Source organism: Orbicella faveolata, unplaced genomic scaffold, assembly GCF_042242905.1.
Source record: "Orbicella faveolata isolate gen_17 unplaced genomic scaffold, um_ofav_v1 contig_12, whole genome shotgun sequence".
NCBI classification, from domain to species: Eukaryota; Metazoa; Cnidaria; class Anthozoa; order Scleractinia; family Merulinidae; genus Orbicella; species Orbicella faveolata.
This window is the reverse complement of record NW_028301539.1, coordinates 33,791,218-33,818,289: the sequence shown is the minus strand read 5'-3', so window position 1 is coordinate 33,818,289 and position 27,072 is coordinate 33,791,218. Positions and strand designations below refer to the sequence as shown.

At 41.6% G+C, this 27,072-nt stretch overlaps 2 protein-coding genes across 2 annotated transcripts; one reads left to right on the top strand and one right to left on the bottom strand.

The window, feature by feature from the left end:
* The first annotated feature begins 535 nt into the window (after window positions 1-535).
* Window positions 536-23,954, top strand: LOC110057889 (uncharacterized). The gene is given in 11 exon segments (XM_020764501.2): window positions 536-791; window positions 1,210-1,380; window positions 2,100-6,442; window positions 6,687-9,517; window positions 9,978-13,161; window positions 13,742-13,933; window positions 14,887-15,124; window positions 18,984-19,139; window positions 19,760-19,928; window positions 20,272-20,550; window positions 21,321-23,954. Coding segments are annotated over 11 exon segments (12,147 nt in total). The 5' UTR covers window positions 536-715; the 3' UTR covers window positions 21,829-23,954.
* Window positions 23,259-24,843, bottom strand: LOC110057891 (uncharacterized). Its single transcript, XM_020764503.2, has one exon. The coding sequence runs from the start codon at window positions 24,590-24,592 to the stop codon at window positions 24,122-24,124; it is 471 nt and encodes a 156-aa protein (XP_020620162.1). The 5' UTR covers window positions 24,593-24,843; the 3' UTR covers window positions 23,259-24,121.
* Between the last annotated feature and the right edge of the window lie 2,229 nt (window positions 24,844-27,072).

The window sequence follows — 27,072 nt, the reverse complement described above, 5'->3', positions numbered from 1 at the left end:
TCGTAAGGTAAAATAGATCAAATATGCTACCTTGGAGATAATTTTAACTCACTCAGTGATCGAATAGAGCGTTACTTTAGAGAAAGAAAACTTTTATTGTATGTCGTTCAGTCACGGGCATCTACTCGTCGCGTGTTTAACAAAAGGTTGATGCAGCGAAATTTCTAAATTTATACACACAAAATGTTTGTGAGTAATTTCTTAGAAATGGATTTTGTGATAAAGGCTGGCGAGGTCATTTTCAAGTGCGGGCAAAAAATATAAAATTAGCATAAATATGTTTCTACATGAGATTATGGTTTCTAACAGTAAAAGGTGGTTAAAAATGTCACGAACGATAAAATGCAATAAAATATGTAAGATAAGTGGTAAAAATATTTATGAAGTTAAAAAGGGACATAAAACAATGAACATGATAAGGAGCCGAAACATATTGTGCAAAGCTTTAAAATTTTAAGGAAGTGTCAGAAAAAAAGTTTTATTGTTCTATTTTCGAATTTTTTTTTCAAAGAACTGAAACCAACGCTAAACAAACAGTGTGACCCCGTGCGCGCTGAATTACCTGTTTAGATCAGTTCTTTATAAGCTTATTATCATTATTGATTATTGCTTAATTGTCTCATTGTTGCTGCACGCAGGCTATCATTGCTCTGATATTTGAAACTTCGTTTCTATTCAAACACATGTAGCAATGACCCCTGAATAAGATTTGAAGATGAGCGAAGTGAAGGCGTATTTGCATGTCGTGTATGCTGGTTTTGGTGATGCCTCCGTTTTGGAGTTTCAGTCAGGTGGGTACTGTAACAATGAATCTCTCTTCCTAATTAGCTTAGAAGCCGTTGGTGAGAGAGCTGTAAACTTTATCCCTCCCTCATAGACTGGCTCCCAGTTTCCTGTCTCGCATTATTTCAGTTCCATGCGTGGTAGATCTTCTTACATGTAACTTTACTCTTAAATTACAACTATAGCTAATAAACGACAAAATAAAATAAAAGAGCACACCTAAACTTTATAACAGATTACATATTGTTACCATTAGAGGCAACACAAGCATAACTTGAAACCTGCCCAGCTGTCTTTCCTCTTTCTCGCCTGACATTTAACAGTTTATTGAGACCCAGCACGGTGGATCATTTGGTGAGCGGACAGACATAGAATTGATCGAAGTATGATCTATATGCTCGGAATGACATTGCTTTATATCCTTAGCTGGCAAGCGCCGATTCTATTTGGTGGATGGTGGTCCAATCTGGCATGTCGGGGCGGGTGGAACGCTAAAGAAACGAATCAAGAAACTAACAAAGCTACAGCTCAGTCGGCCATACTACCAATACCTCCTCAAAACACTCACTGATCTGGCTAGGATTCCAAACAGCACTGGTATGTTCCATATATATGAGCAGCGTGATAGTAAGCAGAACACTTTAGATGTCAAGTAATTGGGCGACGCAGGGTAAAGTCGAACGTTGCATTCTCTCACCAAAATCAAGACGATTTGACGACTTAAATTTGTTACAATATTTGGTTCAAAAACAAAAAAGCTTGGGTTGCATGTTGGTTGACAGGTCTTTAGCGGGAAACGGAGGAAGAACCAAACCAGGAGGTATCTTAGGAAATTATGGCAGGAATCGGACGCTTTTAGGTACTTTTATTAACTAAACACTGATGACGGGAGTGTGTTCAGTAATACTGAGAGTATAAGTACTATGTTCAGTCATAGATACCACCCACACATGCCATTACTGCTTGTACTGTTTCTACATCGTAAAACTGATCTCCAGGCTGTTTTTCATTCAACTGCAAGATACGCTGAAACTTTTTACGAGTTTTTAAAAGTAGACAAACGACAGACAAGAGGCAAACGCGTAATCAGAAAATTCGACGACCAACTTGCGATGAAATCTTTTGGATTCGTTTCAGTAATAGCAATAATTTTTCTTAAAAAGACTCCCAGCTTCATAAATTAAATAAACTGGACGCAGAATAAACGAAGTAATCAGAAACATTTCACAAAACCCAGTATACGCCAGTAACATTTACTATTTGCTCTTCATTCATTTAACGCTTTACCCATGCATAGTAAAATAAAACTTTACCAGGAATTAAACTCGACGGAGCTGTAGTCACACATCCCCATGCAGACCACTTGGATGGTGTGGAAAGACTATTCAGAGAGCTACTCCCTGTCCAGTACCAAGAGAGCGTGATGCCGGAAAGACCCGAAAAACGACTAATGTCCAATGGTCCCGTTTTGCTAACGAGGAAATTTGCACAGGAAGACAAAGCATATCGAAGTTTTTCTGACTTTCTGTTGACAGCAAAATTCGAGATTAGCCTCGATAAGGAAGACATACTTAATGCTTTCCAAAACGACATTGTCTTCACCTTTCCATCATCGCCGGGCGTTTTGTACCAGCGCCAAAAACCCTCAGAAGACGATGAACCTTTCTCTGAAGAGAAACAAAGAAGCAAGTTGAAAGGAGGAAATGAAGACGATGATTTAAACAAATCGAGTATCATTATGTACACGCAAAAGGGTGGAAAGATTTGCCTGAGTGGGGATGCTTATGGTTATGACATAGTCGCGATGCTTCGAAAAGAAGGAGTCAAAGATTTAGACATCTTCAAGTTGCCTCATCATGGAAGTGCTAACAACAGCATTTTGGGAAAGGTCTTGCCACCTCCTTGGGCCTTTCAAAATTTAGCGTCGATGTTGTTGCTTTCTATAAGTCTCACAAAGACGATTTCCTTTGAAGAGAGCCCTGAAGAGGAAAGTAACATTGATTCCCTTCGCCAGGAACTGGAAGTAATCGCTGGCGGTGGAAATGGAGAAGAACTACAGATGATAGCTGAAGTGTTCTTGAAGCAACTTGAAGCACGAGTTAAAAAAGAAAAGCAACAGATCACCCCCGATGAGTTGTTAAACAACATAAAAGAAAAGCACATCGAGATAGTGGAAGCCCTTCAGCAACAGTCTGGAGGAATAGACCCGTGCAAGGATCTGAGACCTTTAAAATCCTTAGAAGATTGGGATACTCTGAGGAATGATGTGGCCAATACTCCGATGTCTCACAGGTCCCCAGATTCAACAAAAGCGCGGAAAGTTAGCATGTCCCCGTTGGTTGGAAAGGTTATGGGCGATGACCCAATTTACCAAGACTACTTCGCGGGAAAGATTGGAATTGATGCGTTTTTTCAGTCCTTTCATTCCAAAACGTATTACGTGTCAGCTGACGATAAATATGGCCATCCTTCATCAGACGTCATCAAGGGGATCATAAAGGCTGCTGTTGAAAAGAACAAACCATGCAGAATCGTGTTTACTTCTGGGGGAGCCCTTCCAGCTAAGTATTTGCCAGATGCTCAACACAAGCATTACAAGGAATGGAACAAGCTCGTGTCCCTTTATTACCTAAAGAGTAATGTTTCATTCACTTTGGACCCCAGCAACGACGCCAACGTAGCTCCAAGCGGAACAGCCAAATTTGCAAGCGAAGACAAAGTACGAATCGACGTTGCCGCACAACTGAAAAAGAACTTTGGGTTTACAATTCCACAGCGGTCCTTTCTGCCAACACTTGATCAGTACTACGTGAAGACAAAGATTTCCGATGGTAAGTTTCTCTGGCTTAAAGTAGACAGTGACGGAACGCTTTTCCTAACGTCTACAAAGGGAAACCAAAACGTCCTGGTGGTGTCCAATGCTCCTTCCATCAATGGTGACTTGAGAATGCTCACGCTCAAGAGCATCTCCGAAAATGGCGGTGTAAGGAACGTCTGGCTCGAGAAAGCTAAAAAGGAAGGATTTCTTTTGAAAGGCGCTGCTGAGGGAGATTTCCTCTTCGAAGAAAACGGCTTCTTGAAGTCTGGAAACAAGAATAAAGGCAGTTCCTTTTTCTTTGAGCACAAGACGTTTTCCGGTCAAATGAAGAGTGGAAAGGAAGTTTCCATCGTCCAGTTCTTGAAGTCATTTGGTTACGACGGGGCCGACAGTTCAATTAATGTTCGAAGCGTTCTTGAAATCCTCCTTGGTATGCCAAACATGAAACGCCTGATTGAAGAATTGCCCAATGATTTTATTGGAATTGCCATATTGGATCACCAAGTCAATTTAAACTTGTCCAAAGTAGAACTTTCCTCTTCCGTTGATTGTGAAGTCGTTTCAAGCCGCATAGAGGTCATGGTTTCAACAACTTCCGTGATGTTCGACAGGCAAAAAGTCACTAAACTAGAAGTTGTGGTGAGAGACCCATGTTCCACGAACCCAAACCTTCTTCTCCTGATATCAACCACCCTCCATAATACCAGATACACTGTCGACTTAAGTGGACATTTGAAACCGAGAGAACCATCCGTCGACATGTACTTGAATGTGCTTGGAGGTGTGCCATTGGAGGACCGCAACAACATGACCCTGGGAACATTACTTGAACGTGTAATGGGACTTCTCCCCCTGGAAACTTTGTCAAAGTGCCTCCAAACACAGCTTTTGGCACGCGAGATGTTTACTTGGAAGGTTGATCGTGTTCTCTCCACGGTAAACTATTTCATCTCCCCATTGACTGTTGAGGTACTGTCGGGAGACATGTATGTCAATATCCCACCCGGGATGAACAGTATGACCTTTGGGGGTACGGTGACAGTCCATTTGTCCCGAATGCACGTCATTGTCAGTGGCCCGCGAACGTACAAGAGTACCTTCGTCATAGAGTGCGACGCTAAAATCGGATCAATCTCAGTAAACATGAAAATGACACCCTCGTCAACAGGTGTCCCAGAATTGACCATCGCCTTTCCTGAAAGTGTCAATGTAGTTGCTTTGTTCAAAACACTGGGTGTTCCTAGTAGCCTACTTGAGCTAACGGTCCCATTAGCAAACGAGGTCATTAAGAACTTGGCATTGAGCAAACCAAGAATATCTGTGGTCCAGGATGTTCCAAGTTCCAACGTGACCCGGATTTCTTGCGTGACCTTCGATTTCTTATTTGACATGTTTCCCTCCGTTTTACCAAGCAGTCTTCCCCAACCCCAGGACAGCAAAGCGTCTCTCTCCATTTTCAATCCTTTCAGTGGGAAACCTCAAGTCGGAGTTGAAGTCGAATTCAATTTGCCAATTTCCTCATCGGCAAACCATTCCTTCTTGATTTCAAAGTTTTCCTTATGGCCAGTGGAACAATCCGATCAAGAAATCCAAACAGGTTATCGTTTCAGCATTTCATTGTGGCCCAGCTCGTCTGCGATATCGATGCAATCAGTCCTTCAAGCTGTTGGTCTGGGAGAGTTGACAGAGTCAATTGCTGCATCCTTCCCGTTCATTCCCTCAGTGCTAACGAACGTCCAGCTTGATAAAGTCACTCTAGAAGCAAACACCCAAAGTCGGAGTATCGATTCCTTGACTTTGTCACTGTTCGTTCCAGAATTTTCAATCATTGAAGGGAAGCTAAGCATTCATGAAGCAAATCTCTGGGTACAGCACGGCGGCGATCAATGGTACGCAGAAGCAGAAATGAAGTTGCTCGTGTTTAACAAGTTTGTGTGCCACGCAGCTTTTTCCTTCCCGAGACCGGATGTACCTGGATTACTTAAATTCCAAAACACCGAAACTTTGTTCACCCTCAAGGAGTTCGTTGCAGGCATCGGCGTTGCTGTCCCAGACGATCTTCCTGTCATCAAAGGAGTTCTTGATATAAAAATTTCTAAAGTTTCTATTAGCTGTGAAAACGGCGTCGACGGTGAGTCCTTCAAAGTAACCAAAGTGGTAACTGTGTTGGAGAAGCGAACCTTAACAGTTGGACCTCTTAAGCTTTATAATCTGGAGCTGGAAGTTTGCTACGCCAATATAACACAGCAATCATCAGTGTCATTTTCACTTCAAGGATATCTCAATCCTAAGACACACGCATCTTTGGCCTTTGATGCAGAACAAAGAGAACTGCTTGGACGCTACGTCTTCACGGCAAACACTTCCTCAAGTGACTGCTTGAATGAGTTGTTTCATGACGAAATGGACGATTTTTCCAGCAACAATGCCTTTGACCAGGTGAAGTCTCTGCATGTTCAGGACGTTAAAGTCGCCCTCAGTTTTCCACGCGAGAAGGACTGGAGCCTAACAGAATTCGTTTTAAGTATGGAAGGTACCCTCTCCTTAGGACCGTTTAACCTCAAGCAACTTCGTCTCCATTACATCAAAGACCAAGCTGATGAAGCTAAACAACGTATTTCAGTTGTCGGTCATTTCAAAAGTGATGATCAACTGCTGAGTTTCACCATGGAACTTTCTTGTACAGGCCAGCAGTCAAAGAGTATTGCGTTTGAAGCAGCCGTCAGGCCAGATTCTCCCGGAGGAGTGACGCTTTCATCCCTGCTAGAGCTGATTGGATTGAAGAATCCTGAAGTTCCTCAAGTTGATGGATCTCCCGACTTCCTTGACATTGAATTGAAGGTAACAGTATGAAGATATCTACACTGAAATAACTTATTTGATCATCAATTTAACCAGTTGCTTTCGCAGGCAAAATCTTCCGTTTGTCAACTGTAAACATAGCAATGAAAAAGAGAGACTAGGGTGTATAAGCTATGTATTTGTTTTCTTTCGCGTAATAGTATATTCAGTTGGTGTGTACATTATTTTCAGAATCCCTGTTTTTATTCACTATGAGACAATGTCTGACCTACTTTCCTTTCAGGAGGCGTTTCTTCGATTTGAGGTCTCACCATTTCGGATTCGGAAGGTAGATGTAGTCATCCAGACGACAGAAACGTTGACAATCCTTGAGAAACCCCTTATTCAACTTCACGAAGTAAGACTAGAATACCATTTAGACGACACAAACGACTCTGCGGAAACTCAAATTTTCATCGCGGGAGGTTTCACCCTTGTAACACTTCGGTTGGATATCACACTCAAGACGAACGTTGGAAATCGAGGATTGACACTGGAAGGTCGTTTGCAGGGTACAAAGAACACAGACAACCTCGATTTTGAACAAGCGGCCAAACAACTTTCTCCAAACGTACCTTTCAGCCTGCCTAAGAATGTGGCATTAAGCTGGTTTCTTTTGAGGCTCGACAGAAATGAAGACACAGTTTCTCTTGAATTGGAGGGTGATTCGCCCATGAACTGGTCGATTGATGCAGGTTTCAGTACCATCACAGTTGAAAACCTTGGTGGCAAGCTGAAGTTTGAAAAACACCGAACGTCCGATGAGTGGACTGGTTTCGTATGCCTGACTGGCGAGGTACTTTTACTTGAGTCTGTTGCTGCGGCTGTAGATGTCTACCACGACAGCAAAGGGGAAACCCTTGTAAGGGGAACTGTGCGTCAGCCAGAGAAAATCGATCTTCAAGTCATGACTCAGAAATTTGGAGCTAGTTCAGATTCTTCGAAATCTTGGAATAGACTTGTTCCTCACGAGACGGAGTCTTCGGTACGCTCACCAAAGTTCAACAGTGCATCTTTGTTTATAAATTTTTCTAGAAAATCACTGTTGTTCTATGGAGATGTAGCGGGATTTGGCTCAGGATTGTTGATTGTCAAGAAGACAAATGACAGTGAGAATTCCCCTGAATATGGCTTTCTCTTCGGCCTTAGCCTCGGAAGAGATTTCAAATTTGCCTCACTCAACGGAAGTCTCGGTGTTGTTGATGAGATTCTCTCGGTACAGCAGGCCAATTTGTCCGTAATTTCGATGGATCACGTGACAGTCGAAGAAATGTGTAAGGACTTCTCCAAACTTCAAGGAATAGGACTCAAACAGCAAGAAGTCGATGTGCCGTTCAGCGACCTAGACATCCAAGCCATTTAAAGACTACAAGTGAAACCTGGGGTGACAGCCTTTGCGAAGGTGACCTTTTCTGGAGGGGAATCAAAACTTTTATCAAACGTAACTCAGATTCAAAGGGGAGAAGGACTTGCAGATATCGTGCTTTTTGCCCATATTGCTGTAAAAGGTATGGACACAATATTCAAAGCTCAAATGAAAGAGATGAAGCTCTTTGGAGGAAGCCTGAGGTTTCAAGAAATTTCTCTGACTTACCAGCCCTCTGAAGGTAACACTTTAACTTTGAGTGGACAGATGTCCTTGGCTTTAACAGACGATTCAAACCTAATTGTCTTCAATGGAAGCTTAAAGATCTCAGAATCCGAGGCGGAATTTTCCATGACAGTGGGAGGTAATCCAAGGAACATACACGAGCCATTTGGAATGTTTGGAATTACATCTGACGACCCACAACTTCAGTTGAGTTGGATATTTGATCAGGATGAACATTCTTCCATTGTTCCATTTTGTGCTGTAAGTGGCAAAGTCAACTTCTCCAAATCCTCATCAAGCAGTGAGAGGCAACCTGTGATAACGCTGAAGGGATCGATCCTGTTTCAGGAGGGCAAACCAGTGGTGGCATTGGTCTTCTTTGATTTGAACCACCCCCTGAGTATCGATGACATGTTTGCCACATTGTTCAAAGAACAGTGGCCTTCAGGATATCTGGACATCAGTTTCAAAGAAGGCGAAATCTATTACGCGAAAGCTCAAGTTGAAGTAGACAAGAAGACGTACAAAGAAGGCTTTCACGGTCAAACTGAAATACAGATCTTTGCCAACGCGTTTGGTGTTGAAGTATCCGTTGATCGAAAAGGTATTACCGTCAAAGGATACACCAAGTTTGAAATTGATCTGGTCATTGCTACCCTCACTTGCAAAACCTTTGAAGACAGCAAGGGCCCAGAAATCGAAATCGCACGCTACGATGGTAAAACAAAGTTTGAATTGTCCACTGGCGTTACACTCCTTCAAGAGCAAATAGGCACCTGTTCATTGGGCTATGACGTTCAACAGAAATGTTTCCTAGGAGGAGTAACCTACCATGGTGAGCTCCTTGGCGTCAGTCACCCTTCTGTCGACTTTGAATGGAGTCAGAAAAATGGATTCAAGATTCGAAAATGGCCAGTAATTCTTGATCTACAGGCGCTTATCGACTTCGCCAAGGCATTTGATGAGCTGAGCCAAATGATTGATAGCCCGTGCGAGAAACTTGTAGGTCTTGTGTTCGACAAAGTCATAAAGACCAAGTGCAGGCTCGATGTAAAACAAGTTTCGGTTAAGGATTCCGGCAACCCAGATGCATGGTTTGCATTAAGGCTGGAGGGAAAGGTTGACATAATGATTGTGACAGAGAAGCCTTCAGTAACAGTCGATTTCCCTGAGATGGTGGTGGCCATAACGAAGCCATCAAAACAATTCAGACTTTCTGATTTACCCGGGTTTTTAATCAGCGAGATTGCAAAGAATTCACTAGTACTGGCAAAGCAGGTCTTCACGCAGCCAAAACAACTGACGAAGTTCATGGCAGCACTTGGCAGTATTAAACTCTCAAGGAAAGTCCTCTCAGGCCTTATTTGTCGAGGTGCACACAATCCAGATCTTACCAACCAGGCTGAAACTGAGCTGCAAAGCATGGAAGGAGAAGCCAGTAGTTCCGAGGGAGCTTTGGAAACGGCCTTTAAAGAATTAATTGAGTGAGTTTTTTTCCTTTTGTATTTTTTTTTTTTTTTTTGTAGTTGGTATTGCGCAGCTAGTTTACTGTAATACTTTCTGACCTGATTTACTACCAGCTTCTTGGTGCTGTTCTCCATTAATTTTTTTGGCTTGTTTATTTTTCTTTTGTCATAATTATGTAAATTATATTTTTGTCATAGCAATCTCCTCCTTGAATACTTCTACTTCACACAGTTAAGTACGTGCAACAGTTTGAACCTAAAGAAATGAAGTCATAAAAATACATTCAGTGCTTTTATTATGCATATGTTTGTTCTAAGCAGTTAATAGAGAGACATACTACATGTTTGGCTGCCCTTTTGGATTAACGTCAACCTTAATTAATAACGTTAATAAAACCACATCTGCAACTTTTAATGTTATCTGTTGGTAAAATATATTGCAAAGCCGCTTGAGTGAAAGCTGCTATTTTTCACACAGGACGGCCGGAGAGTCGGCAGTAAGCATAGCAGAACTTGCTGCTAGCGCCGTTTCCATTATAACTCAAGTTGGCGTCGTGGTTGGTGCTCTGGCGGCTATCATATCTTTCATAGCAGGCATCATCAGTTTCTTCACTGGAAAGTCCAAACAGCAAGAGGAAGCTGAGGAACGGATGAAAGAAGCCAAAAAGAAAGAAGAGAAAGCGAGAAAACTTGTGGAAGATCGCCTAGTGATTGTAGACCTATCAATCGCCTTAACAAAGGAAAATGAAGTGGAGGTTAGCTGGAAACCACTAGAAAAAAACGTCAAGTACAGTGTTACACTTAAACGAATTGACCTTGGTGGAGTGGAGACAGCGCTTTTAGAGGCAACAACCGAGAACAACAACGTCAATGTCAAGAGTGATGCAATAAAGTACAACAACAAACAATTCATGGCAACTGTCCAGGCAAGCTTCCTCTGCAGTGGAGAATCGTTCCAGGGGAGAGAGCAACTATTATCAAAAAGTGTAACCCCTCTTCTCCGAGCGCCGTCCAAAGTTGAACTCGAATCCAAACAGGAGGGACGGGAGGTAAATGTCATATTCTCTCAAGTTGAATATGCAGTGGATTACAAAGCTGAAGTTATCACTCGTGATGGTAGCGTCATCGGTGGTGCCATCATTAAGCGACCTCCTAGACACAAAGATGGAATTCATGTGTTTCACGCTGAAGAACTGAATTATGGAATTCCCGGGGAGACTAAAGTTCGAGTTTGCGCTCGAGGGCACGACAAAAAAGTAAATGAGTTCAAGTATTCCTCTGGTCTTTATCTTGTAGCGGCCCCATCTGACCTCCGTCACTCTTACGAGGAACTGTCACAAGAATTGGCCGTGAAATGGAAAGTGAATGGCACCCACAATATCTCAAGCTATGTCTGTGAGATATATTCAGTTGAGGGCCATGCAGTCGTGTTTACAAAGGAGGTTCTGAAGTCAAAAGACGACCGCCTGGAGGCTAATCTTAAAATTCCCCTCAAAGACGTATCTGACAAATCCAAATCTCGCTATAGCATTCGTGTTTGTTCTCTTGGAGTATCGACAACGTTGGCAAGTCCCTTCGTCAATAGCAACGGCTTCCTGTCCTTTCTGCCTCAAGTTGATGGCATTACACCTTTGTACGACCCTCAGGGCAATCAACTAACTGTCTCTTGGGTGACTGTTACTGGAGCCACCAACGTACAGAGTTGCCATTAGAGATGGGATTCGAGCATATCAAGCGTGGTAGGAAATCTAAGCTCGGAAGGCGACACAAGCAAAGTGGTGTTTGATATGGGGAAAGTACGTCTAAAGACTGGAGTAGAGTATGCAGTCACAGTGATCGCTGAAGGATCAGATACGCTCCATCTTCCAGGTTTGCCATCTGCAGCGGACACCAAGTTCACCCAATTGCAAAAGCCAGCCTCTGTTAGTCAAGAATACTCCTTTGAGGAGAAAAAGGTGAAAGTGAATTTCCAACCCGTTTTCCTTGCATCTGCCCACATGATAGAATTCTTCGACGAGAGTACCCCTACCAATATAGCAAGCAGATATGTTGTTTCAAAGCCAACCGGTAGTGACGATTGGCCCTCAACGGTCATACACTCGTTTGACGTTGAAAACATGAGACTTGCTGGTGGTGATTGGTTCAAGTCGCGCCTTACTGCCCTGGGCAACGCAAACTGGATAAACAGTCCCTCTTGTGTGTGCGCTACTGCGTTGAAATGTAGCGAAGGACCGATCAGCGTTACCCTAAAGTACAGCACCGAAACCAACAATCTGTTGATCATCCTCTCCTCAAGACCGGGGCACTTTGCTGCTAAAGTAGAGGACACTTTCCACAAAGGCAGAACAATCAACACACAACAATTTGTTGTTCAACAATCCACGGGAAGAGAGTCTGTTCACCAGACTGTGTTGAAGATTCCTCTCGTCTCAGATGAAGAACCTCGGGGAGCAATATACCAAGCTTTCGTTCAGAACACTGGTGATCAACAGCACTTGCCAAGTGAGGTTAAATTGTCCAATCAGGTACCTTTGCTCAATCCACCAGACTCTGTGACACAAGAATACAAAAATAATATCTTCACCGTAGCCTGGAAACCTGTTCACTTGGCAGCCGGTTACCACATCAAGGTTTACAACACTAAGACTGGAAGCACAGCCTCAACGGTGAACGTTATTCCTGACTTAGGCTCCACTGGGGAACAGATGAAGAAAGAGTTCGAGGTAGATACACTGCAATTGGAATCTAGTGGGATTTACGAGACACTCGTGATGGTCTTGGGAGGTGAATTAAGTATTGGAGGAGCCAGCACAAAATCGATCGCGACAATTCCGTCTTGTCCTTCCCCAAAAGACGTCCAAATAACCTTTAACAAAGAAACGTTCCATGTGGTTGTACGCTGCTCCTCTATAGAAGATGCTCTTGTCCTCAGACTTGGAGTGGTCGATGCCGATAAACTGGAAAACCAAGAAGCCAATATGCAAGGAGCCATTTTGAGAGTTAAAGATCTGGCAGTGGCCAATCAATTGGTGCCATTTGATAGTTCGAGTGATGGCGGTAGACCCGAAGAAACAGAATTTGACAATAGTGTGCTGATTACGTCCTTGGATGGTTTACACAGAGGTGTGGCACAAGTAAAGGAAAGGCAGAGGGAGATTTCTCTTCCAAGTGGATATTCCATTTCTGAAGGAGTTTTGGCTTGGTTAAGACCAGCTCTACCGATTCACCTGTCTTTCGATCCTGTCAACACAACATTGAAGATTATCTGGACTCAAGTAAGCCTAGCACTTCAGTATTCGGTAGAAATCCTTCAGGAGAGAGAGAGTAAGGGTGGAACAATTACTTTGATTCCATTTTCTGACGTGTTGCCTGGTGATGTTCTTTCTTCCAACTTCAACATGGAGAACGTAAACATTCAAAAAAGTGATACGTTTATCGCAAAGGTACAGCCGTTGGGAAGTCCAGGGACTGTGATAACACTTCAAGCCATTGGACATTCTACAGAGACACTCATTTGCGAGGACTCTCCTACCGACGTTGAAGTTTCACAAGTAGAAGACGAAACGGTGAAAGTTACTTGGAAAGGACAAGCTGTTCCCTTGTTCCAGTTGAGCGTTTGGAAAATTTTGGAGTCTGGGGATCAAGAACACGTCATTAGCAAGGTAACCGGATTTATTTTGTATTTCTGTCGGTATATCACCTTTTGCTTACAGGTCGAGAAGTACGGCTTATTTAAGGGTAGCGAACAAACAATAGACTAGTCCAGAACTGAAAACTATGTACGCTTCTCATAACATCTGAGTCGGGCTCAGAGTTCAAATTGGGGCAATATGGACCAAGTCATCGTTTTCATGTTATGGAACTTTGTTTCAACTTCTGGCCTCAAAAATAACTTTTGTAGTCTGAAAATAGTCCTCCTCCTCTATCGATACATTTACTAGCACATTTTTCGAAAGCAAAACAATACACCGTTTTAAGCATAATTTCAAGCTGCCTTCAGCCTAGACCGAGCATCATTTTGCTGAACTCAGGTTTCAGGTCGCACTCAGTGTCCTGGGGGTTTCTGTAGTCAAAGTGATGTGCTGCAAACCGCTTCACATCGGCCCGGAACTTCCAGCTAAAAAAGGCCTTTAAGCAAACGTTTTAGTTAGAGCATTTTCCTGTTTACTTAACTGGTTACGTCCCTCAAAGAGACGTTTTTCTAAAACAGTTCTCTTAGCAAACGTTTCGTATTTACTTCAGCAAACAGATAAGCTCCAGTTGATATCCACATCACAAGCTTTACGCATGGTTTCACCAGGACGGTACAAAGTTGGTGTTCGAGCTCAGGGGTCTATCAACAAGTTACACAGTGTTTACAAAGACGCTGATTTCCTGGCCATCATTCTCAACGCTCCCGTTGTTATTTCCTTGCGGCAACGCCCTGCAGTTAGGGTAAGTGTGTAATGGCCTCTTGACATTAGCCGATGACTGGACAGGCCCGAATAGCGGGACAACTTTTTACGGTTTACACAGGAAATATCAGCCCGGTTAATGGAATGAGATTTGCGCTAGATGTGTTCTGGCACCAATTCAAGAAAAAAAAAAAGGCGCCACGTACAATGTAACGATCTCTTCGTTAATACATATCTTAACCTTGTCAACACTTGAAGCTTTACAGCAGCAGTTAATGACAAGTGCTTGTTATGAAGAAGACTCCACTCAGTAACGAGGCAAAATGAGGCCATCCAGGCCGCCTTTTTGCGGAAGCAAAACCATGTGTGTCTTTCCTACCACCAGGGTGGAGTGTTCTTAAAGGAAATTTTTCCAGCCCGCCGCCTGAAATTCCATGTTGCTTAATCCGCGATCTCGATGACCGGGCTAACCAGCTTTCTCGTACCAAGAAACCGTAATTTCTACAAAAAAAATTAGTAGTGGGGCGAGATCTATACTGGATGCCCTTTGTGAGTAATGCATTCTGACACTTTCCCGGTAAAGAATGGTGGACATTTCTCAGTTTTGAGAGATCGATAATAAGGTCAAGTCACGGTACATTGCAGTCCTGATTTTTTGAACCTCCAAGCTGGTATAAAGGAAACGAAAATCGGGTGGTTCGAGAAATCGGACGTAAAATTAAAGTGTAAGTGGGGACGGGGAGGGAGGGAGGGAAACGACTCTTTTGACTTTCAAAGAGAGATCTTAATCAACTCGCAGTTTTGGTTAACCCCTCAAACGTTATCTCCAGCCATTGTATAAACCCGTTCTTCATACATCCAGTCAGTTTTATAAACTATTTTTGAAAGTAACAAACTAAGTAACTGATAAAGGTGTCTTTTTGCAACGGACGTAAAAAAAACTTAAGTAAAATCAACTGAGGGATAAACATTGTTGCCTTTGCGTTTTCTCAGGTGATGTGGACTCCTGCTGACAACAATCCAACTCAGGATTTTACCAACTATGTGATCTCGTTTCTTCAGCGCGGTGCAGGACCACAATGGACTCAAGTTCAAGCTGAAATAACGGCGACAGAGAAAACCATCGTAGATTTGGAACCCGGCAGCGAATATCTCTTTTGTATCTCCGTTGCTAGTTCCAAGCGACGGAATGGCATTAGAAGTCCAGCCACAGTTGTCCACACAGAGTTTGGTAATTTAAACTTTTTTTCGCAACTCAGCGTACTTTAAAGTGTTCATTACGATCCCAGGGATGAAATTTTTACACACTGTGGTGAGTTTAGATTTAACTTACAGACCCTTATCGTTTCCGAGAAAGGAATACGCTTTCAGACTTAAGGCTTGTTTCAGGGACTTTTTCTCAGTGACCAGGGAGCTGGCTGCAAGGACACTTTGTTTCACTTTGTTAATAATTCAGTTACAGGACAACAGACCTTTTAAGCTTGGGTGGTTTGTTTTTCCATTACAGTTCACTTGATATTCTATAGCAATTGTTCTTTTATCCATCTATACACTCGACTATTTGAAAATTTGAAAGCATCACATGTCCTGAAATTAGCAATAAACCTCCCAAGCTAAAAAGGTCTACTGCTACCTAGAGGTTTTCACGAAGGGATAACATAGGTTCAATTAAGGTCCCAGACTACAATTTGGTTTGCCCTGGACTCTCCAACAAGAGTTTTAACCAAATTGGCCGTTCACTGTCGAGATGTTGGTCGCCTGCTCTTTATACCATTAGAGGGGTAACATATCGGTCGCACTGTCCAAGCCTGCAAACAGAACTAACGAACACTTACGTCGCAAAATTCAATTTAGATTCCACGAAATGTTCATTTTCTATACTCTGAACAAATCGAGAGGTACGAACAACCCTTAGAAAAGCTTGTTCAGCGGTATTTCAAAACCATGACGTAATCATGGTGTAACCGCGCTCGGAGACGTAATATCCGTAATTCTAAAAGACATTACCTCGGTTGTGATTTCAATTACTCGGATAAATAATCCAGACTTACACGTAAATCAATATTGATTTTGCTGACAAATAGTAGATAATTATGGTAAGCACATGCGTAAGCTGTCTTGCAAATTGATTCAGTACAGCAAACCGTGCAACTCGACACATACTGTTAAAATTTATTCGACGATTGTGGAAACTTGAAGTGACTTAATTACCAACGAAAGCGTGTAATCATATCTTCCCAGCTAAAATGAGATACGTATATTGATATTTTGTCAAAGCTTTCTGAATTGTAACAAAATACAGAGCATGCAGGTATATATTAAAGATGGCACTCTTCGATACAAGCAAGAAATCCAATGAAGGTAAGGTGTAATTTTTTTTGGAGCGCAAATTTGAATGGTAAATTATGCCAAAACTCATATTTATGCTGGCTTCCTCAAAATATTAAGCAAAAAAAAACTTGAAAAAGAGTAATCAATTGAAATTTTAAAGAAAGCGTTTACTGACAACGGCCATACACTCGTTCGGTGAAAACCTTAGGAGCGACGAGCTGGAGAGAATTGCAAGGGAAAACTTTTGTGTCCGCCTGCGTGCCACGGTAGCGCGAAAAGGATATTCCTGTACCATACACTCACTAAGATTCATGTAGCTATAAGTAAATCAAGTTTAGATATAGGCGAAAGACGGGCAAATGATATGGCGGATCGAGGCACATAAACCTGTCGCGACTATTTACCAATCTTGATGCCTTGTAGAAAACTACTGATCAAAACTGGCGCACCTGAGAGCATTGGGAATTGGGAATATATATCGCAGTAAACTTTGCAATTTTGCCAACAGTATATTATTGGCAGTAGGTGAACAGATCTTGTGCATGGAATTATCTCACTGATGGTCCACGAACACTTATCTTAACTGAACAGTTTCTCGCTGTTTCCTGAGACTCTATGCATGTTATAACTTTCAAATTTGGGCGTTTTACTCAAAGTTAGGTCCTCTACTAAAAGTCACTTAATAAGTCGACAGGCAGATTCTTATTGCTCTTGTAAGGAGGAATAAAAACATAAAACACATACTCTGGTTGAAGCTTCCGAAGAGTAACACTGAGCCCACAATTGCATGCAGAGGTTATTTCAGTAGCTCGATGCCTTTTTCCAGAACGGGTTTCACTTTATTTTTGAAAGAGCGTATCACCGGAGGGGTTTTGTTTGATCAAGCTGCTTTCACAGAACCTTTTATCAAATCACCATTTGAGCCCTCCAAAGACTGAAGCTGAAAATATTTATGGTTGTGAAATGCTCCAAATGTGCTTGGAAAACAAATAACGACGAAATTTCTGCCATAAAGCGGCTATAACCTGAAGAAATTGTGTCACTTTGTTAAAGGAAAGTCGCAGTTCGAGGGCTCAAATACTTGGGTTTTGTTTAAAGAGAGGGAACTGGAGTAAGAATTGTTAAGGACCATAATGACAGTTTCAGTCGGCCATTTCGAAAACGAAAATGTCTATCTAATTTAATTATATCCAACTGTACTATCTAATGAATTTTAAAACTGTGCTGCCAAATAAATCATTAAGCCGGCAGTCATTAGCTTGCGACAAATAACAGGTTTTCCGCTGTTGTCATTTTATATGCTGTTGTGTGAAGAAGTGAAAACTATGATCCCGTCCACACTACGCCGGAGAAATTTAAAAACGGCGTTTTTACTCTGAAAGCTAATGAAGTGTTTTCCGTCCACACTACGCCGGATAAATTTGAAAACGCAACAATCACCGGTGATTTTAGATTTGTATTTGAAGAAAACTCGAGCAGGGAAATCGTATGATTATCTTGACGCTATCGTTGTCGAACCTCTCCGTTTTCAAAATGTTTCAGTCCACAACACGCGAAGCCGGCGTTTTAAAATTCCTCTGGTTTGAAGAACGTTTTCCAAAAACTCCGTTTTCGTGACGGATTAGTATGGATGGTAGGCCTAGCCGTAGAAATAAAGCTGCCTTTTCAAATATCTCCGACGTATTGTGGACGTTGCCTATAATCTTAGCCCCTATGCATCACAAAATGGTATGATCATTCTTACTTTGTGTTAAAAGAGGGTTGCAACGGGCTCAACTAACAGCTGAGAACCTTCAACTGTTCAACAATTACACTAAGAGCTCGTCGAGAGAGTTTCTGTCGGACGTTATAGTTCACCACTAAATTTTCCTTTGTCATCATTGGCCAAAACCGACCACGTGATCTCAAGTCAACTATCAAAGTCGACGGAAACGGGCGCAAGCCGTCCAGCCTCTTGAGGTTCAAAACCTCAAACGTGCCTCTGGTACTAATCATGCCCGGTCACGTGACCCCTATAGCGGTTCATCGTTTGTGGGAAAGTCCCTGATATTTTCCCTGCAAAACAAACGCAGCAACAATTCCGGCAATGTCGATGCTCTATATGAAGTCGATATGCGACTGATCATGCTGAAATAATTGGTTTTCAGCAGCAAGTCATTTACCTCAAGCTTTACCGCCTTGAATTTTGTTTTGTGCCCCGTACAAATGCTAAAAATCGAATAAAGTAACCCTTTTTCTACAAATATTGGTTATAATTTATATGCGCCTAAGCAATTACCCTGCCTTTTGATGTTGTTTATAGAAATGCAATGATCCTCAATGGAAATTCAATATGGCGTCGGCCGAAGTAATTATAATGAGTGTTTCATGAAGCTTTATTTTTTAATTAGAAAGCCCCACATACCCGAAAACATTCTCTTTTCAAACCTGATGTAAATTTGACAATGTCTAATGCATTGACAGGATGTTTTTTGTTCGCTCCAATTTACTATAATCTAAATCCCCTAACGTCCGAAAGAAGAACGGCAAACGTCCAGCCTCAAACTGCAATCATACGTTTGCCGTAAATTTGAATCTAAAGGTACATTATGTTCCAAGAACCGCGCGCTTTCATCAGTTTATACCAAATGGACGGAGAAATTGATCATGGCTACCAGGTTACTACAAGTTGTTGGGTGTACTTTTGTAGCTTTACGGTGGCCCGTGTTTATTCGTTTGTTTATTTTTTATTTTTTTGTTTTATTTTATTTTTTGCGTAGATACCAGATTGCCAGGTAATTTGTTGGACAATCCAAACTTTGCGCCTGTGGATGGCTGGGAAGAGCAGGGCTATACTTATAACATCGTCACGCAACCTTGGCATTTGATACAGCCGACAAACAAACAATACAGACTCGAACCTTCTACAGTGCTAGGTGAGCCAGGAACGTTCTGCGTTCTAGCAAGTAACAACATATTTAATACAACGAACAACCCCCCACCCCTCCCCCCTCGCAAAACCAATCATCAACATACGTGTCATCTAAGGGTCATGTATGTATCCAGAGGTTTCAAGGAATTCAGTTGTTTAGCCATGTCTATGGCCTTAAACTGACACTGTTTCATCGGCAAACAATGTTACTACCTTCCGGGAAAGGGTACTTCTTGAATACTTTCCTGTACGCTGATCGGGCGTCTTTTTTTCCGTACGGTTCTCAAATTAAAACCTTTGAGAGTTTTTTCGCGCACACATGGCACACCCGGGAAAGCTCCGGTAAAAAGATCAAGGATGCTCCTCGTCTCGCCTAGGGGAGTAAACTGCACCAGTTTCGGTTTCACTTAGGGTGACCATTATTAGCTGTCGGGGTATCTTTTAGGACTTTTAGGGCGCACTCTAAGTAATAAAACAAAACGCTGTCATTTCCGTCAAAACTTAAATGATCATTCCTGGGATGCCAGACCCTGATTAACACAAAAAAGAACGTCATTGAATGCCACCGACAGAAAAGAAAATAGCTTGAAATGCTGCAAACATTGAGTTCTCTTTGTACTCCAGGAATTGGTGACAGCTGGACAGACCTTGATGGAAACAACGCCTGGTGTATTGCGGCACCTGGTAATGCGCAGAACTCATGTTGGAGATTTCAAATTATCGATCTCCTCGCCAAAGGTTTTACAGCTAAAGATCTAGATGAAGTGAGACCAGATATTGATGTTTGCAAATGGTAAGTCGGAGGTCCTTTTACAGCCTGTGTAAGCGCTCGATTATAATTTGTTTCGTGGTTCTATTTTTTATCTTTATTCCTTGAAATATATGAAGATATGTCAGGGTTATACGCTTCATGACCTCTGCGCTTGTCGTTTCTTCCCAATGGCAAATCGCCGTTCAAAGGGTGGACAAAGCAATCCAGCGGATAAATCACTATCTGACCTATCTAGTAGATAAGTGTTGGCAAAATAAGCTTTGTTATCAACTGGATATTGATTTATCCAGTGGACAGCGTTATCCATTCTGCGCTTCCTACCTCCCCTACAAAATAATAATTTTTGCATCCTTTTCTTTTAAAGTTTTGGGATCGAAAAAGGTGGCTTGGGAACATTTGACATGAAAGTGTCCCTTCTAGACAGCAACAAGAAAGATCTTCCAGGAAATAATGTCTTTTTAGCTCGTAGCGGGAAAGTTGCGCGAGACGATGGCTGCTGGAAATACCTGGGACACACCTTTACCAATTATCCCCCTGGATTAAGGTTCATTCGATTTGAGGATAGCATGCAAAGTCTTGGATTGGATGGACACGCCTATGAAATCAAGGCCTTTGGCGCAAAAGTGAAAATTACCAGAAACTGGTAAGGAAAATGTACACGAAGCTGCGTATATTTACGTCAGCATGTTTGTTTTTGGTTGTTAGCACAGTATATAATGCAATACCGGGTGTGTAAAACTTAACTTCCTACTCTCTGTAGAGACGTTTAAGGACCAATCACAGTTGCTATCAAGTCCTCTTGCCTCTGTTTCAAAACGAGGCTTGGTACTAAGCCATTTTGTACAACGAAGTGTTGACACGAGTAAGAAACAAAAACAAGGCAATTTTGAGAAGGCCTGCTCGTTTATTTACTGTTATGAAAATAGAAATTAATAATTAATAAGGCTTCAATTGAACTTTTATCAGTTTCATTAAAATGCTGCTGAAGGACAACATCCAACGATTACAGAAATTAACAAGTTTTGATGATAACGACCGTAGCATTTTAGCCTTCACATATTTCGTCCTTTCTTGTCGTGGCTTCGATGGGAAACCAATACATTATAACCTTGTAGCATGCTATTTATTTAGTTATGGACCAGAATAAATAAAAATATTATAAGCGGCCTAGAAAAATGTTTCATTCTTTCCAATTTCAATTTTAAATTTAGAATGTTATAATGCTGTCTAAGGACCAATGGTGCAGTGGACCCCGCCTTACGGTCACACCTCGTTCAGTACGGCGACTATTTTTTGTCCTTTTCACGAAAAGAAAAGTGGCGTCACAGCCAAAGAAATTCCCTTTATCTCATACAACACAAATTCTTAGGTAAATAATTGCACAATCCTCTTTTGTTTTCAAACCAATTTTAGGCCCGGCGAAGATGGTCAAAACTACAGCAAAGAATGCGAGGCGGCCGTCAACGAGCAAATCAACTTAGAGCTCCACGCAAGCTACGTTCTCCTAACCATGAGTTGTTACAAATACCATGACGTCGTCGTCGTCGATGACGTCACCCAGCCGGGCTTCAACGATTTCCTGTTGATCCAGTCAGATCTGTGTGTTTCACACGCGCAAATGTTGATGCAGTACCAGAGAGACTGCGGAGGACAAATTGAGCTCCGTGACATAAAGAAGCCAGAGCGTGACACATGGGGTACTAAGCTCGAAGTCTGTGAAGCTGCATTAGAATTGGCCAAAAATATTGATGATTCGTTGCTGGCCCTACACAGAGTGGCTAGGAAAAACGGCGATGGTCACATGATGGCCTTCATCAGCGACAATCTTCTCATAAACCAAGCCGAGTCTGTATGCGCGCTGTCGAGCTTCCTAACCAAGTTGAAGACAGCTGGCGACGGATATGGTAAACTAGACACTTAACTTAATGACTCTTAACACATATTTTCTTTTATAATGATTTTTAGAAGTACGTATTAAACTCGACAATTATCGGGATAGAAGCGAGTGGGTTATGTGATCTTGTAGGTTATTACACACTACCAGCTTAAAGAAACCGAGGTACAAGGATTTGTTTCTTATTTAGAGGGTATCTCACTACCTAGCAAGGAAAGTTTCCACTGATAAATTAACACACGTAAAATCTTAAAATTTGATAAGATATGTAATTCGCAAAACAATTGCTGCTGGAATGATAAGGATCCTAGTAAAAGCAATTCGTATTATGACATTTGGGATTTAAAACTTTGAACTAGGCGAAAGGCAAGTATACCTTACGAGAACTTTGGCTCAGTTCTGAAAACTGTCTGGAGAGGTGCGTTAAAGCCTGTAGTGAATATAAGGTAATATCAGATTTTGCTTTGTAATTTTCATCAATTGAACACGATCATGGTCTCCTGTTTTCATTTTTTTTGTGGGACTCAATCACATACACCACATACATTTACGGACAAATTTATAGGTATACCATGGATCCCTGGCTCCAGCGAACATAGGAATCCTTCTATAAGTATCTTTAAACCGTATCTAGACTAAATGAATCAGAAGTCTATTTTTTGGAAGTTCTTTGGCATTAATTGTGGTTTGTCATTCAAGATCTTTCTTGTGCGCCATGTTCGCCCTCTTTTCAAGATGCCGAGGACCGGGGGGGGGGGACTCACATATAAAAAGAACGGTGGAGCTCGTTGTCCCTTTTCGATTTGGTAGCTCTTAGGGTGTTCAGCTTCAAAACGACCACAGCAGGGCTTTCGCGGCACCTTTTAAGGTATCGAACCAAAAAAAATTCAATTTATTTAGTTACCGTTTCGTTTAAAAATTGAGTAAATGTAGTCAGGAGATGACATAGTCGATAAAAGTTATATTGAGATTTCAAACTTTAGGAGAAGAAGGTATTCGAAGCAGTCGTCTTTGTCGCTATTAAGAAATATGAAATTGTCAGTTAATGTGCTGTTTGAGAATCGGTATATCTTAGGGGTGAATAAAATCCAAGGCACGCCTACAAAACAGGATCTTGGTACCTCTTAGGGGTTCTTTTTCAAAATTTCCCACGAGTCCCCCCGAGGGGGGGGGGGCGGACTTAAATAAATGAGTTCTATGTTGCAATTGCCAATTTAGCTTCCCTTTTAGCCAAAATTGTGTTACAAATAGACCAACAAGTACTTTCCCTCTTACATGAAATGTACCTAGACACAAAGATAAAGATATCTGTGGATTGCTGAAGGGATGTCTCAAAACGGGTTTTCGTGTGAAACCACGCTATGAAAATGCGTTCCGCCTGGAGGTTCATTTTCATGCAAATCAACTGATTGTCACACGGAAGGTTTTGCATGAGTACTCGTTTTGAAACAAAGGCACAAGGTAACTCGGAAATGGTCTATTCTAAAACCTCTGTCCCACTTTCAATTCATTGAATTTGGGATCAACTTGCCATGGGCATTCATTGTTTACCATTGTGTACTTAAAAACGTGATAAAGACCCTTTTTTAGTTTCAGCGTACTAGTAAAGTTAATTTAATTAAAACTAGACAATAATTCTTTTTTTAGAAACTGCGTTACTACGCCGGCGGTGTCCTCATGTTTCTTAAATGTTTGGATGTTATCCCGGCTTCAGTAACATGAAGCGCCTAGAAGTATTTCTAGCTAGTCTTCGCTAGTCCGACCTCGTTTTCAGGGTCTCCCTGGGAACGAGATTGGATTTTTGTCACTTCGCCTAACAGAACCCCGGGTCCCTTTATATTCTGTCTTATGGTGATAAATAAATTACGATTTTTGTCTAGCCAAGTTTGTTTATCGCCAAGAAGAGGCGTTTTGACCGGCATATTGTTCGTGTTCTGTTTCTATTTTAACGTTCAATTTAGCCTTCATGTGCTTTGAACTCTAAATAAATATGGAACTAATGTACAATTAGTTTAGCAGCCTAAACAGGGTTTCTGATACACACAGAAATGTTAATAAAGAAATATTTACTCATCTTTAAGCTCAAAAAAGGAAAACTCTCTTATTCAAATGCCAGGAAATATGTCATTAAATGAATAGCACAGTTTCCGTTGTATTAGTTGTACGTTTTTATGCCGTTAGCCTTTAAAGCAGAAATCTGTCTTAATTATATTCAAAAGTATGCAATATTCATAAGCGGTTTTGTTATTTACTCAACTGTGGATATCACTCCAGCATAACTCTTGAGACTCTATTTACGCCACGCAAAGTTTCACTCTGATCAAACTTCAGTCTTCCTTTTTGAATGTTTCTCGTAACACGCCAACAAGACGTCTTTTATTTCGTCATCTTCGACAAATTCTAACGGCGAGTCGCCGTCATTATTCTTCACGTAAATGTCTCCTCCACACATGATCAAGTACTTTACGATGTCCAAATATCCCTTGGCCATGGCATAATGCATGGCGGTCCAGCCATCTTCGTCTCTCTTTCCCACTTCAGCGCCGAGCTCAACAAGAATCTTGCAGCATTTCATACTTCCCACAAAAGCGGCCGTGCTTAAGGCAGTATGGCCATACTCATTCAAGCAATTCACGTCAATCTTTTCCTCGCTCTGTGCAATCATTTCAAGCTCCTTCGATGTATCTTGTCCCGGGACCGTTTCTCGAATAATTAAATCTTCGGGGAAGCGGGTGGAGATTGATTTGCGTGGCTCATAATTTTCATTTAGATCTGTTTCAACATTTGACATGTCGCACGCTTGATAGTCGTCTTCAAGAGACTAAAAGTGAAGGACGATTTCCATATCTCTTAGCAGCGCCGTACTGAAACGTGATTATACAATGCAACAAAGCAACACACCTATCCTGGTTTAACACTCTCCCGTGCCTACAACAACTGTCAGACGAACGGGAACTTATCCAAACGATCCAACTTCGCTGACACCGTCGCAGGAACGTCAGCACTCAAGAATTATACGAGCGTTAATTTGTTTGCGGATTGTTGTGGACCACTATAATTAGCCAATCATTGTGGCTTTTCAATCGCGAGACCGCTACACCTAATTACCGACGAACTTCCTTTGTTTTGCTTGTTTACACCGCCATGTCCTATATTAAAATTGCATGATCATATCATTAATTAAAGAGGAGGTTTCGCCGCTTTCAATGTTTGTTCGCTTTCACGTAGGGTAATCACAAGGATTGCAAGACAGTTTGCAAGACGGTATTGTGAATTTCCGCATATAAGGGATTTTGTTTGTCGAAGTTTTAAAGTATGAAATAATCTTATTTGTCGAGTTTGCGTATTGTGTGTTGTTGTTGATATGGTACTTGTGGCTAAGCTAAGGCGCAAAATTGTATTACCGCTGTATGGACTTACAATGATGAGATTACCTAGTACAGACATTCCCTAACGTATTGTGCATGTTGCTGAAATGTCTACAACATTAGCAGCTGACTTACTTTCGATTTATAATCCCAGTATAAGGCTTGTAGAAAGGCTGAAGAAGACACATAAGATAATTTTTATTTAGTTATTTAAGGGAAAAGATAAGTTTGTCCGTATGCCTTTTTCGCGACTTATCGTGGACGGAGCATTGCGGGGTGCATGCAGTATGTATATCTAATCGTTGTAGCGGAGTTTATGTCGCTACGTTACTTCAGAATGCATTTCGCTGTAAACTAGTTCACCCACGTTAGTGTTCCATTATGCAGAGCTAAAGGTCAGCGAAAGTAACCCGGCGTTAAATTTGAAAGATGAACAAAAGTTAACCTGACTGGACCGGCCGGTGCAGGAAGTAGTTATAGTTTAATGATACTTCGCCAAATTTATACGTAAAAAGCAAAAAAAAAAAAACCAAAAAGATGGCGGGTAGAATTGAGCAGAATTAAACTGAATTCCCATTCTAGGGACACGCTCTTTTCATTTAAGTTCATTAATTAAATTCCTACGTGCATGTTACTAGATAACAGGGGCGTAGCGAGGTTTTTGGATAGCCTGTTTTTAGATATATTAATTGAACCACTGATGCCACTAATAATTATGCATTTGCCGCTCGGCTGTCGCCGTTTTGCTAAGGTGAGATCGGGAATACGAAGGGTTAAAATGGCAAACTTTTTCTCTTGTTATTTGAGAAAGTACAACAGCTTGGTAGCTTAAAAGAGGAGCTCCATCCTACTGCTTCCACAGGTTGCGAAATCGTCAAGGATATCCTCCGCATTCAAAGTGACATCATGCTTATGAATATGCATTATGCAAGCCCATTAAGACAATCCTCTGTCATTGCTCGTGGAGAATTATCCCTCACAACAGTTTTTACTTAACCATTTTTACCTCATGGTATGCTTTAAGTCATGCTATGAGGTTTAGGGTTTGGGGGTTGAATTCAATTGAAAACCACTCACTCACTTTGTTAGACAATTAATTTATGCATTAAACCTGGATTAAACACGCTCTCCCATATCTCCCCATCCCCGACAAGTTTGTTCAAAGTCACACCATTGTCTCAGTGTACGTATTTGGGGGGTAGTAGAAAGGCGAGAATATGTCCAGGCACTTGGACAGATTCAAAATGGAGTCCTGTCCCTTTGAAGCGTGATGGTTTTTTGATTCCAAACCTGATCGGAACTTTGTGGAGCCCAAAAAAGGAAGGAAATATGTTACAGAATATTCGACTGCAGAGAAATGGGCGTCAAATTCCTAAAAGTGACGATCACATGAACGATTGTTTCGAAGTAAACAAACCAGGCAAACCAACAATTTTTCAGTTCTTTTCTGATGTGGATTTTTTAGCAGCACGCGAAGAAGCCCTCAAACTTTCTCAAAGGTTTTCTTCCGTGCTTGCAGAACGGCGTGTGCTATGTCCTACGTGATTTTCGTCACCCAATCGTATTGCTGGGTTAAGGACCTTGACGGGAAGATTTCCGCGGCAAGTTTCCCATTTGTGTGGCCTGCGGGAAGATCTTCACCAAAACGATTTACCGAACGCTGTCACACAGAAAATTTTCAAAGCCAAGTGAGCGCTTATCATACAGCCAATTTTCGGAGTCTGCCATCGGAGGATGATCCCTGAGTGACGGTCACAGGAATCCTGAGAGCAGAGAGGTAATCCTATCTATGAACTTCTCATTAAAATAATGCAAAAAATTTCAAAACAAAGAATCTACACACACAAAAGTCAAAAAAGACCTTATCTTTCTTCTAAAAACTATAAAGCAACTTTAAAACTTT